The sequence below is a fragment of the Electrophorus electricus genome, chromosome 4, assembly GCF_013358815.1.
Source record: "Electrophorus electricus isolate fEleEle1 chromosome 4, fEleEle1.pri, whole genome shotgun sequence".
Lineage (NCBI taxonomy): Eukaryota > Metazoa > Chordata > Actinopteri > Gymnotiformes > Gymnotidae > Electrophorus > Electrophorus electricus.
The window spans coordinates 22,161,683-22,179,318 of record NC_049538.1 but is presented as its reverse complement, the minus strand read 5'-3'; the positions used below and the strand labels follow the sequence as shown (position 1 = coordinate 22,179,318).

Genomic DNA, 17,636 nt, shown 5'->3' with positions numbered 1-17,636 from the left:
TTCCAGTTTTCATTTCTCCATGGTTCCCTGTGAAGGATATGTAGTCTGGGAAAATGAAGATCCTTTTGTCATTGTAGTGAAGACTTGTCTTCCCTGAGTGCAAACATGAAGATTTTCAGGGTATCAAAGACAACCCAGAAAGAACCCAACAAAGTGACAGCGCTCGCAAAGTATACTCTCCATTACAGCATAACAGAGCCTTGACTGTGGATTCACCCAGGGATGAAACAGCTGGAAAATAATATGGGCAAATGAATCATCACCAGTTGCTCAGTGGAGATTGCAAAGAAGAGCACCACAATCTCCCAGAGCAGGAACCAGTCAGCATTACAATAGCTGATGTCCAAGAGGGGGTCCAAAGCATGAAGAACTGCGCAGTCCCCGGCCCTGACATGGTCCATACCTACAGACTAAAGAAACTAACAGCTCTGCATGGCCAACTAGCAGGGGGGAAAATGCACCAGCTTCTAACTACTGGTTTCCATTTTAGCTGACTAATTAGAAGGCAGGACATTACTGGTCATGGAGGACCTTAATTGGGGTGGGGACCAATGTCCTGCTTACCAAGGTGAATAAGTATATGTGCAAGTACATGGGTCCTGCTCAGAAGGGGATTGGTAACAAAACCAGAGGTTCAAAGGACCACTAGAAGTCCACAAACAATCCAACCTAAATGCTGTCTGGCTGGAATAAAAGAAAGCACGCACCTGAATACCACACACATGCATAACTGAATGCATAGTCTTGCATAAAGTCAATAAGAGGATGAAGACTTTCATCGACAACATGGTGGAACACAGGAGGACAATGCTAGAAGCCGACAATTGACCAGGTGACCCAAGTACGGTATATACTAAGGAAAGGCACTGTTCTAATTGTTGTTCTGCATAGGCCTGAATTTTCTAAGATAGATCAATGATTGGGTGGAGATTCAGGAATGGAACTACCATCATCTACCTATTGGCTTTGGGTGACATATGAAGCTTGGTGAAAATTTGGGTCAAGATTATGCAGCTAGATTAGGGTCCTGCAGGCAAGATCAGGCCACATGTGACATGTTTACTATAAATAGGTCAGTTATGTTAGGTTAAAACTTTCTCATCTTATTTTGCTGCTTAGCTTCATGCAAACGCTAGACATCTAGCAAAATATACACACTTAAAAACATCAGATAGGGAAGACAAATTAATCTGATGGTATGATGGTTGCTTTGTGAAGAATTTCACATTACACGAGACTTGTGCACAAAACTAAAACTTATATGAAACTCCAAATGGAAGCCCTTTGCAGCTCAACAGGAACGTGAATTAACTAATGATAGTATGTAAATGTAGCAGTTCCCTGTTTTGTTGAATACCACTAATAATGACATGCAAGCTGTTTTTTTTCTCTATGTCCAGAGACCTTGGTCAAGGGCTTGATGTAATATCTACATCATTAACTGCTATATGCTACACAAAGGTGTATTCAAAAGCCTACATTTTAGTACAGGTGCATCCATCAGTACTATTTGCGATAGGGTTGGATATATATATAAATGGAACATTAACTATTATTAACTTGTGTCTATTTTCAGGCAATCATATTACCTGTCTCAGACATTTAAACAGCTAAATATAAAAATGAAAGGCTTGAGGCAACTGCAAAGTCCTTTGAGATGCCTTTTTGCAGCTGCAGGGCCAACATAAAGAAGTATTCATGCACATAGTCCTTTTGAGATGAAACTTGTGGACCAGAAGCTCCTCGATAACATCAAAACACATGAAGGCTTTTGGTGGCAACCAACTTCTAGGTCATTCAACATAATGTTATGAGTGGGAGTAAGAGTAATGAAAGTCAGATTAATGAAAACAAAACAAACAGGGAAGCAAATGTGAGTCACAATACATTTTATAAACAAACAAAATGGAATTGACATTATTATACACATTTGCATAACTGAAATATGGACCAACAATTTCAGTGGTTTCATGCAGCGTAGGTTCAGAAGCTAGAATTTCTGTTGAGAAAGACAGGTAGAGGGTTAGAAGACAGGGTCAAAGACATAACTGATGAAACACAGCAGCCAAGGACAGGAAACGCCTACTGGCAAGCCCTATGAAAGATGAGATAATTTGATCTCCCTTCCTCTCTGATCCAGGGATCTGTGTTTACCACAGAGGGCTGCATGCAGTGTGGACACCCGGACTGGCTGCCTGCTTTCAATGCACTCCCAGCAATGCCTAGTGCTCATCATCACTCCAGTACATCTTCTGGTTCAAGGCAACATGGGCTTCTCTTCAGCTCTGTAACTAAGGCTGAAGGCAGCTGCCTTATGACTCAAACACAGGTCTGACAGGAGGTAAACGTGTGCTCTGACCACCAGAACAAAGAGTCAGCTCCCTGGCATAGCAGCCAGAGCACCCATTTAACCTTCCTAAGTGACAGTCTCCATCAGACCATCCTCCCCTTCAGAGACTGATGGTGACAAACCATCTTTCTGCTCTGCCATTTAGTTCAATCTCCTTTATTAGCCTCATTTTAATGATTCCTCTGAAATATCATTGAGCAATCCATGATCCACAAAATGCTACAAAGAACACACTGATCTTCTGAAGGCTGTAATCTAATGTAATTGTTAAAGCAACAGCAACATACTTTCAGTAGGCCAAATGTTCACTCAACCAGAGTCTGATCCCTCTGCAACTCACTGTTCAACCAATGTTCCCACTGGGATGTCAGCACACTATGATAAGCCAAGGGTGTACTGGATAGCAACCATCTCCTAACAGCCACCAATCCAGAGCTGAAGGATCTTTGAAAGTTCCAGGAATTACTGGATTTGCCAAAATGAAAGAACCATGTGTACAACCTGGAAAATTAGCAAACGTGTTACCTTGCATTCTGCATCCCAGAGCACTTGGACATTAATGGAATGGTCTAATTTGTGTTTCATATAGATATAACTGTGGTCCAAGGGTGTGCAAAATGTAACCCTGGACACTGAGGAATCCATAAGCATCCAAAGATTAAAAGTAAATAAATTCAGGTACTCTACAGAAAAGGCATCAGTTCACTACATGGATAGCTGAACCGACAGCCCTCTGGAAAATACCAAGGGTAGAACCAAGGGCATGCTGGAAAAAACAACTGTTGAAGAAAACCCAAGCAAGTTCAAGTTCAAGTTTGGTTTATTCGTCACATACATAGTCATACACAGTATAATTCACAGTGAAATGGTGGAGAGTGCTCTGTCCAAACTGAGGAAAAGAAAACAGGGGTGCATAGAGAAATATAGATATTCTCTATAGGTGAAATATATTTATGCAAAGATAAATATATATATTCTATGTATGTACAAAATATATTAACAATGTATGTACAATATATGTATATTATGATTATATACACAATGTACAATGTATATGGTTGTGTATATATGTACACAATCTACAAAATGTACAGATCCATTTCGTATAATAACATACGCAGTGGTTACTCTCATGGCACCAGGGAGGGCACACAGACATAGACTGTCATTTTCAAGGTCTGGCCCTAAAATGTTATGATGTGCCACGCACATGTTATAAACTACCACGCATTTCTAGTATAGCATTGTGATTCTAGCAACACTTGTCCACAATACTGAAATTCTGTCAACATAAAAGTCCAAATAAAAACATTGTAAAGTACATTTTAAAACTGAAAACAGATTTTTAAAGCAAGTAATAAAAAGAAAAGTATCATGCCACCTACCATTCCAGTTCTTTGCCTTCTCTCAACACATGTAAACCAGATAATCATGATTTCACATGTTTCAGCTGACTGGCTCAGATCTGTCTGAGAGTGGAAGAGAACTGAAATGCTGACTGATGGGACTATGAATGGTTATAATAGTTATAATAATGTTTATAATAATGTGTCTATGAATGATTATAATGGTTATAATTTACAGTTATTAGAAGATGTGTCATATTGTAAAGATTCAAAATTAGTTCTAGGCCTTTTGTTTTGAGGTATCGTTTGATCTAGAGATTTTATAGATGTACAGGTATAAGGTATATTGTATTTATCTGAGTCTTTTTAGATTGGTTCCTTTGGTGAGTTTAATTAAACAGAGTGTTTTCAGTGAGGTGCGCCAGTTATTTCATTATTATGTTGTATGTTGTCTGTTGTATATTGTTTGACATTGTTTCAGTTTGTTCCAGTACTGTAGAAAGTTTGTTTTAAATGATGAACATAAGTGTTCCATCTTCCATAAATCATTCAGAAACTGTTTTTAAAATGTGGTTCATGGTATCTTCCAATTACATGAAGATCCACTTTCTATATACAATAATATTTGGAATTATAAGAGACTTCATTTTATTAGCACTACCTTCTCTTAATCTGCCATGCACTGATTTATCTGCTATCAGAAAACATCAGTTATCTGACCAGAGAATAAGGTTTACTATAGATGTTTATAAAACATTTTACTAACCATAACTTATTTGGGTGAATAACAATGTTGATTCAAATAAGTGTTTTTGTTTGTTTGTTTGTTTTTGCATGTTTCAATATGGTAATGAATTTTATGTATTTATTTTGTCAGAGCTCTAGATGTCACTGAGAATATTTTGCTATGTTTGGCACACAAAGCCCACAGGGAAATAAGTATGGTTAGGCTGGTTTCAGTGTGAAATGCTATTTTAAAATACTGATATCACATTAATTTAGGAAGATTTTGCAAAAAGATACAAAAATGAAAATCTGTATAGGATTATATTTAGAAATAACTCAAATTTGTAAATTTTTTGTATGAAAATATTAATTACTACAGATGTTTAGTTTAATATCTTTATTTTTTTCATATCATGCAGAAAGGCTGCCCAATGGGTCTGGTTCCTCCCAAGATTTCTTCCTGTTTTTGTGGATGACAGGGAGTTTTTCTTTGCCACTTTTACCCTTGGGTTTGCTCACTGTATTTGTCAATAGATTCCAATGACCTATATTTGCTTTCTAAGTGCCATTTTTCTTAAAGTTTCAAGTGTCCTAACTTAACAGTATTATTATAAAGTGCCAGCCCAAAACTGTATTTCCCAGCCACACTAGTATGACTATGAGTATGCACCAAAAATGACAGAAATGCCCCATTTTTGACTCATCGCCTGATAGTAGATGTGCTCCCAGTTGTCCAAAGACCTATATTTTACTTAAGAATTGATTTTTTTCTTAGAGTCGTGTGTCCTGACTATGAAAGTCAATAAAGTGCTAGCGCACAATTGCATTTCCCAGCCACACTAATTTGCCTACAGGCTATACACCCTAAATGACACAGACCTTCTTTTTGGTACATTGAATCCTGCTGGCTATGACGATATCTCAGTGTCTCAGTCTGTTGTAATACAAGCCTTTTTTTTTTTTTTTGCTTCTTTGTTTAATTACAATTTTTACGTACTGGCTTTTATTTTGATGGAAAAATTCATATGACTTTCCAGCAACTGTTGGTCGTTTCACGAAGCTTTCTAGCACTGATTCGTTTGAGCTTGGTTAGAAGAATCACGTGGCCCTCTTAAGTGTTTTGTTGTTGTTGTTGTTGTTTTTTATTGCAACGACTTCAGTTTTCATAAAAATAGAAACACATCACTTTTCACTGCATTTCGCTGCATTGTCCTCCCATTTCTGCGCAGTTCGAGGTCACGTAACTAGATAACTGCCAAAGCGTATGATGCGAAGTCGCTAGCCATTGCTAGCTTTATAACACCTAGCGTTATGTTGCTTATGTTATAGGGCTGTCAGTATTTAGTAGGTCTGCCAACAAAAAAATCCAATACCTTCATAATCACTGCTAATAGCTGTTGGATAAATAACTGATGTCGTTCTCTTCGTTATTTACACTTTTAAGGATAGCCGTTATTGGGAGGAGAATGTGAAAACACCAAACGTATAAAGAAAGCCGAAAGCACCACAAACTCTCTCTCTCTCTCTCTCTCTCTCTCTCTCTCTCTATATATATATATATATATATATATATATATATATATATATATATATATATATATATATATATATATATATATATATATATATTGTAATCACAGTTAAACAGTTAGCTCCAGCCACTGATTTCCGTGAATCCCGCTAGAAGAATACATTTCAAAATAACAGTCCACGGCCTAAAACTTTTAACATGTTGACACTTCTTGTTCTTGTTCTTGACAAATAATTACTGTAGGTACAAGTATGAAAGAAATGTAGCTAGAAAATTGCCATTACATATTTTCGGTGTTAAATATAACAAAACGTCTTATACCTTTTTTATAAGTTTTTTTCTTTTGCCTTTACTTTGTATTTTAGTGCGCAAATAGACAATGAAGGCTTTTATTTTGAAGTAATGAACATGTATTTCCGGCATCTGTCTCTATAATCATATTAGGGTGGTTGGTTTGGTTCACGGTATTGCAAAATTACTTAACTGTCTAACATTTGACAGGTTCGTAACACACCGTGATCAACAAACGCTTAGAGTTGTAGCCAGTTAGCTAGCGGGCAGACACCGACAGCTGCGCTTTCATTCCAGCTATCTACACCGGCTATGCGCCATCATTAATGTTTTGTGTCTGGATTTTTAGTTTTCATATCCATCTTGCTTTAACTAGCCAGACGCTTGGGCTTTCCTTAGTTCTACAAAATGTCTAAAGCTGTCACAGAAGCTAATAGCGTTTCAGTTGTATCGGACCCACAACATTCGCAGAAGCTTTTGAGAGCCCTTCGTTCTTTCAGACAAGATGGGAGTTTTCAAGACGCTGTCTTAGTACTGGAAGGAGAAGAGATTCCTGTTCAGAAAAATATTCTGGCTGCTGCAAGTCCATACGTCAGGTATTAGAACATGTTTTATTGTACGCTTTAATATAATTTGTGATCGTTTCTATTCTAGGTGCACAACCCCACCCCCCACCCAAAAAAAAAACAAAAAAACGTCATTCTTGTGCAGTTGTTCAGACATGTATGCTAAGTTTGGTAGGTTAGCAGATTAATGAGCTATTCATCAGCAGGGTGTAACAAACGGCCCCATCTTGTCTGTTGTGGGCACTTCTATCATGTTCCTAGGAACTTTTTTTGATCCATATGAAACTATTTCTTTCACGTTATATATTTTTCTATATAGATTTCCAGCGTCAGAAATTCTTGGTCCTGAAGGGTAAAATGGGGAAACATTAAGAAGGGACGTTGTAATGCAGTCCAGGGTATTTAGCTAACTAATATATACACCCTGTAGAATTTTATGTATAATATAGTAAAATACCAATCCAACTTTCAAGATACCTGTTGTGCCCTTGTAGTTCTTGTAGTATAAATATCAGTAGTATTGATACAATTACAAAGGTATAGTATGTGTAACTAACTAGTCCCTGTACTTTGCAGTTTTATCATTCATAACAATATATAATCCCTACAAATTTAGTGTTTAGCTCAACTTCATAAAGTTTGTTTTTCCCTCAACTTATTTGCCTATTTTTAGGACCAAGCTAAATTACAACCCACCCAAAGAGGATGGATCCGTATACAAAATTGAGCTGCAGGGTATCTCTGTACCCATCATGACGCAGATCCTGGACTACATATTCAGTGGAGAGGTGATTTCCTGTGTAAGACTGTGAGACAGTGTGTGTGCACGCGAACCACAAAAGAATTGTGCATGACATGAAGCCGGTCTGTCTGCCCCTCTCTGACCTCAGATCAGCCTGAGCGAGGACACCATCCAAGATGTCGTTCAGGCAGCCGACCTGCTGCTTCTCACTGACCTCAAACTGCTCTGCTCCCAGTTCCTGGAGGGCTGCATCACAGCGGAGAACTGCATTGGCATCCAGCTGTTCTCACTGCACTACTGCCTGCACCATGTGCACCATGTGGCCACCGAATACCTGCAGACGCACTTCCGTGACGTGGCCGTCACAGAGGAGTTCCGGGAGCTGCCGCCTGAGCGCCTGTGTGAACTGCTCTCCATGGAGAAGCTCAATGTTGGCAACGAGAAACACGTGCTGGAGGCTGTGGTGCGCTGGCTCGCACATGACATTGAGGCACGGCGGGTAAGTGAGTGAGAGAGAGAGAGAGAGAGAGAGATACGGGCAGACAGACAGAAAGTGAGAGTGAAAAGGAAAGAGGTTAGACAGAAAGAATGAGGTGGGTTAGAGAGAGCGCCGGTGAAACACAAAAAGAATGAATGGCAACGGAGAGACACTACAGTGTGTGAGGGAGAGTACAAGAACCCACAGCAGGCCCCGAGTCCCACCTACATATGACTCATCCTCGCTGCACTCTGCCTGTTTTTGGTTGGCTGTCGTTATTTGTTTTTGTTGATATCAGTGTCATTTTAAAGGGAGGAGACAGGCGTAGTAGGGTTGTGTTGTATGCTCTCTAGTGTTTTTTGGGTTTTTTTTGGGTTTTTTTACTTTATATGCTGTCTTCTCTTCATCATGTATGTGCGCACCTCTTCCCTGTTCCAAGTGGTTGTAGTGATGATCTTCTCCTGCCTCCGCCCATAGGTGCACATGAAGGAAGTTATGTCTGCGGTGTGGGTGCAGGGACTGGACCAGAGCTACCTCCAGGAACAGATGCTGGGAGACCCGCTAATGAGGGAAGTGATTGGCCAGTGCTGTATGGAACCGCTGGGAGGCGCACCGCAGCAGGGGGAGGCGCTGCTCGCTGCCTTCAAGCCACGCGGTTATTCTGAGTGCATCGTCACTGTCGGGGGTGAGGAGAGGGCGTGAGTATTAGCATGAGCCCCATGTGCTTTTGGACTTGCATGACACCTACACCTCCTTCCAGGGATACCAGGAGACATAATAGCCAGGGGCATATATTTGTGCTCATGCAAAAGGTGATCCAAAGTGATCCAGTTGCATTGTCTGTGAAGGTGTTCAGCCATTTAGGTCACTGAATAGTGTTGTGAAGTACCGGTTGGATTTGTAGTTCCAGCTTGAAGGCGTTCTGATAAAACTCATTGGATGAATGGAAAAACACCTTCAGTTTGCTCAATATCAGGCAAACCATTAATATGTTTTTATCCACCAGTGATCTTGTGACCTATCCATCATCATTTAAAGCCATCATACAGATGTCTGAGTTTAGTGCTATTAACTATGAAATTGTAATCAATAGTGAGTTAAATCTTAAATCTTCTTCTTGCAGTCTTGACTCCTTACTGATTAGCTTCTTAAAGAATGTTAGTCAATAGCAGCTGACATACTTCAGTTAGTAAACACCTCATTATTATTGGTAATTTTTCCTAACTCAGTAAAAACTGCAGTGGTGAAGCCTCTATTAAAAAAGAAAAATCTGGAAGCAACTGTGTTAAGTAATTATAAGTAATTATAGACCTATTTCAAATCTACAATTCATTGGGAAAATCATTCAGAAAATTGTTTTCAAAACAACTTTTTCTATTCTCAAATTGCTATCTAGACAAATTTCAGTCAGGATTTTGGCCTACTCATAGTATGAAGACTGCTCTAATTAACGACATTCCTTTAAATACAGACAATGGGAAGGTATCAGTTTTACTACTGCTTGATCTCAGTGCAGCTTTTGATACCATGGACCATAACATTCTTATAGATAGACTTGAGAAGTGGGTTGGACTCAGTGTTAAAATGGTTGAATTCATACTTTCAGGACAGGAATTTGTGAAAATAATGTTTGTGAAGAGTGCCAGTGACTTGTGGTGTACCCCAAGAACTGATTCTTGGGGCGTGCTTATCTAACTTCTACATACTTCCTCTTGGCCAAATCATACAAGATTTTGGGCTATCTTGCCACAGCTAAGCAGGTGAAACTCAGATTTACTTAGCTCTTTCCCCAAGCTCTTTCTGCAAGTGCCTTGAGCACATCACTAACTGGATGGGCCAGAATTTTCTGCAGTTGAACAAAGATACGACAGAGATTATTATATTTGGCAACAAAAATGAGAGATGCTGATTAGCTGACTTTTTGGACTCAAAAACCCAAAATCTAAAGAGCAAGCTCATAAACCTGGCTTACTAATAGATTCTGATCACAGTTTTGGCAGTCACATCAAATCAGTTATTAAATCTGCATTTTATCACATTAAGAACAAGATTAGATTTCCTGACAAAACCAGACCTAGAGAAACTCATCTATGCTTTTACCTCTAGCAGCGTTGATTACTGAAATGGCATCCTAACAGCTGCTAGGAGTGAAAAAAGAGAACACATCACCCCCATTCTTAAATCCTTACACTGGCTACCAGTATACTACAGTGCTGACTTTAAGGTATTATTACTGGTCTATAAATCACTTAATGGTGTAGGTCGAGCATAGCTGCCTGATGTGCTGCAGCGATATGAGTTGGGCAGAACTAGTCAGATAGTCCCGCCCAAGATACAGACTAAGCAGGGAGATGCAGCATTTAGCTATTATGCTGTTTTTAAATGGAGCCAGTAATGTTGGAGGATTTCAGAAGAGACCCAAAACTAGATGTTTTTATATCAAAACTACATATATCCTATTTGGCCAGGCTTTGGGCTAAGGTTAAACACTGTTCCCTCAGATCCTGTGGCTGCATTTTAAACACTACAGTGCATTTTTATTTCTTTTAATTAATGTATTCTTGGTTCATTCTTTATATATTTAATTTGACTTTATGCACTTTATATTCTTTATAATTGTATTAAACATTTATTTTAATTCAGATTTAATCTATTTAATCTTTTATTTAATTAAATTAACCATTGTCCATTTTAACTTTTAGTTTAATAAATTATATTTTTAATGTTTTATTTTTTGGCAAAGATCTTCTCGAGGTGATAGATCTCGGGAAGTACTAAGCTTTACTATTCTTCTATATCTGATTTTGAACTGCCACTGTGTATGAGAAATGATATGCAAATAAACTTGCCTTGCCTTTATTGTAGGTTGAACCAAGGGCCCCATCACCAGTGTAATTTCATCTGGGGCTGGGCTTAGTGTGTGCTGGCAGGGGGTGCGCTTGCCCTGACCACATTTACTGCTCTGTGTCTGGCTCAGTGTTCGGAGGCCGTCTGCAGCTACCCGCTGCATGTGCCCCTTGTACGACCGCAACCGGCAGATGTGGATCGAACTGCAGCCCATGAACGAGAGGCGTATTGGGCACGGAGTAGTGACGGCCGGTCAGTGCCTCCTCCACCACACAGATATTTCTCCTGGCTGATTCTTGTGCAGTTGCTTTCATGTTCAGATAGCAAATGTGGTAAATCTCTATGTAATGTAACAGCTAATGCTAAAACTTAAGTAATAAGCCCTCCCAGTCTCTTTCAGGCCTTGCCTTTGCGTCTGGAATCAGGTGCTGTTATTGCCAATGCAATCTAAATGTGGTTGAGTAGGAGTGCTGTATATGGAAGAATCTTTGTTTTAAGTATAGTTAGAATCAGGTGCTCTTTGGTGTCAAGGGAAACATTCACTGAAGAGAGAAAAACTCTAAACTAAGGCAGTTCTTAAATGAAAATGTCTTTATCGACATGTCTTAACTGGACTGTTACAAAATGCCGACATGTAGCATCTAATGCACGCTGCAGGGTGTGATTGAGCTTGGCAGCCTGGACATGTCTGCCAAAAAAAAACAAAACTCCACGCCACTATCCTTCACTTTCACCTTCAGCCTCCACTCATCCTCCAAAGCAAAACAATCTCGTGTATAATTGCATTTTACAAACCCCCAAGCTACTTCAAATTGAAAGGTTATACAGTGTAACAAGTACACAGGAAATGCCAGTTTCTCTCATACTTTAGATAACTCTGAAGTGGGCACTGTCTTCTGAGGACTCTGATTACTGTTTTTCCATGTGTCTGATCAGATGGGTGCCTTTTTGCAATTGGGGGAATGAATGAAAACAAGACCATCTTGAGTAGTGGAGAGAAATATGACCCAGAGACTAACACCTGGACCCCAATCCCACCACTGAAACAGGTATTATTGTTCAAACTTAAACATACACAAAATATTAACATACAGCACAAGCCAAAAAAGTAGGTGAATTTTCAGAAAATGTCCAAGCTCTTAATCTTCATTCCACATACATTGCCTTTTTCTATTTGTAAGATTACAATTAATGATGCCCACCACAGACAGTGCATCTAGTAAAATGTTAAAACAATATGGTTGCTTCAGCTGTTTCATTGGATATTAAACAAATTTTATATGTAAAATGTTGCCCACCCGCCCTCCTCCGGGAGGTCTTTTTCCTTCAAGTGTGGGTCTACAACCAGAGGCCTGGGAGCTTGTGTGTCCTGCATAGTATCTTAGCTGTTCCCAGGCCTGCACTCTCCTGGACAGAGATCTCGGATGTTGTTCCTAGGATCTGCTGGAGCCACTTTCCCAGTTTGGGGGGGGTCACAGCTCCTAGTGCTCCGATTACCTATGTCTATATATTTATTTATCTGTGCTGCTCTGACAATATCCTAACTTACCACTGGGTGTCACTATTTTACCATTTGCGTTCATGGCATGGTTAGGCAAGGCAGCATTTTGGAATTGCTGAGCTGGATGGGCTGATCTATGTGCTGGGAGGGGAGAACGAGGACACTGAAGTTCTCCTCACCATGGAAGTCTTTGACCCTCACTGTAATAACTGGACAACTCAAACCAGTATGACTACAGTCCGGAAGGTGGGAGACACAAAAAGACTTTCCATTGTTGTAGGCCATGCATGTCAGGCAGTCAATAATCACAGCTCTGAGCAGGGCTATTGCACTAATATATGCCTTTCTGATCTTTAGTTTAGTTGCTGTGCTACCATGAAGAAGAAACTCTATATCATGGGAGGAGGATCATATGGGAAAATCTATGACTCTGTGGAATGCTATGACCCCAAAACTCAGCAGTGGACAACAATCTGCCCTCTTATGGAGAGGAGGTAAAAGCACATGTAGTGAAATTCATGGACTGTATTAATGAAAAACACCATAAGCTGAATGTCTGGAGCACAACAGGAAAAAAATAACATGTATCATCTGCAAATCTTTGGAGAACTGCTAATTTCAGTTGAATGGGGAAATTTTGCCTATAATGTTTTTGTGAAATACATAATTACAAGTGCACTTCTAAGAAGAATGAAGGATGCAGCAATCTTGCTTTAAAAAAAAAAAATCAGTATATGTTTGTAAGAGAGAGAAAAAGATTATACTTCATCACTGTTAAGCTTGGCATTGGATCATGGGTCAGTTGTTATTTGTGTGTATGCTCTGGCCTTAGGTTTGGCGCAGTGGCATGCGGAGTGGGCCAGGAGCTCTATGTGTTTGGAGGAGTGAGGAGCAGGGATGCAGATAACCCCGAGAGCAGCCAGATGACCATCTGCAAGTCAGAGTTCTTCCATGAAGATCTGAGGAGGTAGGCTTCTCACAATAACACTCACTAAAAGATGTTCTGGTGCTACATAATGGCATATATTGTATGGTGTTCCTGCTAATCAAACCTGAATTGCAGATGGGTGCACCTGGATGACCAGAATCTGTGCATAGAGACCACCTCATCCTTTGTATATGGAGCTGTTGCTATTGGTGCCAGTATATATGTGGTGGGAGAGCTTGACACAGGTAAGCCTGACACACACCTTTTATGTAGGGATCAATGACTTTACTTTTCAATGGCACACTCTCTCTGTCTCTCTGTCCATTTGTCTATCTTTGGCTTTCTCTCTTGATCTGTCTGTTTCTCTCATACAAGCTTATTTTCCTTTAATCAAATATCAGGCAAAGCCTTTAGCCTCAGGGGTCTGAGTGTCTGGATTTACTATGAATCATGTTGGTTATTCACTTATTACAGATGTTAGTTTGACTTTCCAGGGACAGATATTCACATGGGTTCTGTCAGTGTGCATGTTTCTTCATCATTCTTTAATTTGTGTAATGGGTCAAGTTATAATTTAAAAGAAAATAACAAAGCATTTAGTATCTTTTGCTTATGAATTCAGTTTCCATCTGGAGCGAGGGCTGAATAGTGTTGGATAGGTGGAACCACAATATTTACGTGGCTGCCTTTATTATAATCACTTGGGTGTTTTTTTAGAACCACCAGTGAAGAGATTAATCTCACTGTAAAATGAAGGTTAGACTACTTGCACGCTATGGAGAATGAGATGTTCAGCTCATTGTAAAAGATTTTAGAATAAAATTTATGTATGTATGATACAGCCTGATAAGTATCCTTTTCTTCTGAGCTTGAAAGTTGGAGTTCATATATATATAACAGGTACAACTGACCAACTAATTGTCTTAAGTAGTCACTGACTATTGAACGCACAAAGATCCAATTCTCCCCTGTAACTATAAATAAATAAATCAGCAGCTGGTTTTCTTTAAACAAAGACAAAACAAAAGACAAAATCACCTGATGTTAGTCTTCTTTCTTGTAAGAAATGTCCCTTGCTATTTGATGTTTACTATTTTCAGTAACATATTTTGGTTTTGTGATGTTAAATGCAACTGTTATCCATTATCCCTTGAATGCACCCCCATCCACCCCATGTGCAGGAACTAGTTTTGACTACGTGCGAGAATTCCGACGCAGCACGGGCACATGGCACCCCACCAGACCCCTGCTGCCCTCAGACCTGTGCAAGACGGGATGCGCTGCCCTGCGCATCGCCAACTGCAAGCTGTTCCGGCTGCAGCTCAGACAGGGTCTCTTCAGGATCCGCGTGCCATCCATGTAGCGCAAGTTCACGCCCCCCCATCACTCAGCTCCTGTTCGGAAGAAAACTGCATGGGGGGAGGGCCTGGGAATTGCCACGTGGTGAAGACGCAGAGGTGAGAGCACTCAAAGGGGTTGCATGGGTCTTATTTGTTTACTTTGTTGGGTGCCTTCTGAAGGGACCGTGTGCAGACAACACCATCGTTTTGGTTTTTTTTCTTTCTTTTTTTTGTTTTTGTTTGTTTGTTTGTTTTTACTGAAAGGGAGTAGCGTTTGTTAGTTTTAGCATGTGGTACAAAAACTTAGGTTAACACTATATTGTTAGAGTGGACTATAAGTGGTTTCATGCAGCTGCTGATTTTTAAGTCAACACTACTGCTTATTTAAGAAATGGATGAGGTAGGGCAGGTATTTTGACAATGCCCTTTTAAGTAAATAACGACTTGGTGTCTTAATTATGGGTACACTAACCATGGGAACACATTTTACAGTCAGTGTAAGAATTGTATAAAAAAATGTTGACATGATAGACTGTCATGTAAAGTGTTTCTTTGTGAAATGGAGGAGGACATGAATACTAACCTCGTGGGGGACTGTGTTGCTACCAATCTTTTACATTTAAAGTATGGCATATGGAGTTAATTCCATATAGCAGTAATCGCCTAAAGTGAGATTTAGGATTATTTAGGATAGATGAGTTTTACATAGAAAGCTGGAAGTATGGTCTCCTAATCTGTTCTTATAAAATCTTGTTTAAGGATTCTGTACATAACATCAAAAATAGCCACAGAGTAGCTGGTCTTACTTTTGACTCACTGTGTATATTTTGCACGTGACCTTTGAACTGGCTTTCCAGTCACACCAGGCTGGTTTAGCACCTGGTGACCTTGTTTGTGTTGCTTGCATCAGAGCTACCCAGTGCCCATTCTGATCAACAGCCTACGCATTTCCCTCTTTTCCCGAAACATCTCTGCTCTCGCAAGCACCATGTGACTGATACAACTCACATTATTTTGGGTTTCCCTACTGCATTGTAACTAAAGACCATGATCAGTATGTTACTGTAAACTGATTATTATATTCATCAAGGCTTTCATTAGATGAAGATTTAAAGAGAATATTCTGGTTCTAAGGCTTTAGATGTACTGACAAACTATAACCATTAAAGCTTCTCTGGACATGAGAAATATAAGTATAAAGAATAACACGTTTTCAAAACTATGGTCATGAATTTGTTTACTCAGGTATCTGTATGCTAAGTCCCATTGTTTTATCAGCATTGAAAAAAAGAAGAAAAAAGTTATCCACAAGTTTGGTGGTTGTTATGGCTGCTGAAATCTCTGCATGTAACAGTTTTGATTGTGGACTCATCTGAAAACCTTATTATCGTGCTAAACAGTACAAAAGGAAACCAGCAACTTACTCTTTTTGCCCATGACTCAAGATGTAGCGGTTATCTACATGATGATAATATACACAATACATTTTTGTCTTGTATTATTTACTCTTTACTGTGAATGATTAGTGATAATATTCAAGACTGTCAACACCAAAATGGACCAAAGTAATTTCATTATACCAAGTGTGCAGGACCCAGCCATTTAAAAAGTAATATATAAATATAGGCATATTTGATAATAGCCTTTTGTGTTCACAAATAATAATAATATTCCACATAGTGGGATGTCTCATGTATGTTTTATGTATTAGGTAAACCTAATATGAAGTGGCACTAATTTAAAGATGTTTTATGTAGCCATAAAATACTGCACCTTTGACAATACAGCTCACACCCCTTAAACACACAAAGTGCTTATGCATGTGCAAACATATGATAACTATCAACACACTCCACATTCCTTCATGTGCCATTGTTTACAGTACACTCTTGACATAGACATCAGAGACATATTCTCACATAACACCTAAACAAGCACCTTCAGAATGATGAGTTATACAATCAAGAGTTGGTTTTACTCAAAGTATACTGAACTCTTTTCATTTAAGCTTATGCATCCTATCTTGGCTGAAGAGGGTCATTAGACATAAAAATTATTACATTATGACTTGTATGTTATCGAAAATTGTAATAAAGTGACTACTAAATGTATTACATTTTTCTGAGTTGGATCACATCATAAAATTTGCATAAGCTTTAAAAAAACCAAATAGCTTTTTGAGTTGTATCTAAAGGAGGTACAGATTGGCCTTAATCTTGCACCTTTTGGCATTTGTATCTAATAAATGACAAGCATTAAACAGAATTCAATGAATGCTCTCATTTGAATGTTGTTTTTGTGTATTTCTGTGTGTGGCAGAAATCATCAAAACAGGATTCATCATCTAAGATCTGAAAAATAAATTATAATGTGTTGCAGAAAGTCTGGACACGTGTGTGGGTATGTGTGTATGTACATGGTAAGCCTGTCCGTTTCCAAGGGTAAACAGTATGTGGATGGTTGGAGTTAGCACAACAAGATTATGAAGAATAATCAAGATGGAAATAGATGGAGTTGTTCTCATAACGATTTAAAGCTGCAGTCAGTAAGGCTGAGAAGAGAATGGATTTAGTTTCAAGATTAAAATGAGTGCAACTACTAGGTCCCTCCCTCGCAGCTACGTTATGGCTCCGCCTCAAAGGCACCTCCCTGCATAGGAGGGTGCTGCGCATGTTGTGAAATGTCAACACAGCTCGCCAAAACAAACGAGCAGAAAATCTTTTAGATATGAAAAGTTATCTACAGCAATGTCTATTTGGTAAAGGAACTAGCACATGCTTATTTCAGTGCTTACATGTTTGCTGGATGACAGAAACTCATTAATAGAGCTGAATAAAGCAATACACAACTTATTAGAAAGTTTAGCTCTGAGAGCACAGGTACACACAAATATCAGGATAAACACTATACCAATATGACTGCCTGAGCACTTCAAAAAGATGTTTTCATAAACCTCCAAATTAAGCAGTGTTAAACGATAACCTTCACAC

The 17,636-nt window shown here is 39.1% G+C and overlaps 1 protein-coding gene across 1 annotated transcript; it reads left to right on the top strand.

Annotated features, from left to right (window-relative positions):
- Window positions 1-6,386: 6,386 nt before the first annotated feature.
- Window positions 6,387-16,928, top strand: gan (gigaxonin). Its single transcript, XM_027009687.2, has 11 exons — window positions 6,387-6,840; window positions 7,484-7,598; window positions 7,701-8,051; window positions 8,508-8,728; window positions 11,008-11,129; window positions 11,814-11,926; window positions 12,472-12,624; window positions 12,736-12,872; window positions 13,211-13,345; window positions 13,442-13,551; window positions 14,488-16,928. Exons 1-11 carry the CDS (start codon window positions 6,653-6,655, stop codon window positions 14,667-14,669), a joined length of 1,827 nt encoding a protein of 608 aa, XP_026865488.1. The 5' UTR covers window positions 6,387-6,652; the 3' UTR covers window positions 14,670-16,928.
- Window positions 16,929-17,636: the final 708 nt, after the last annotated feature.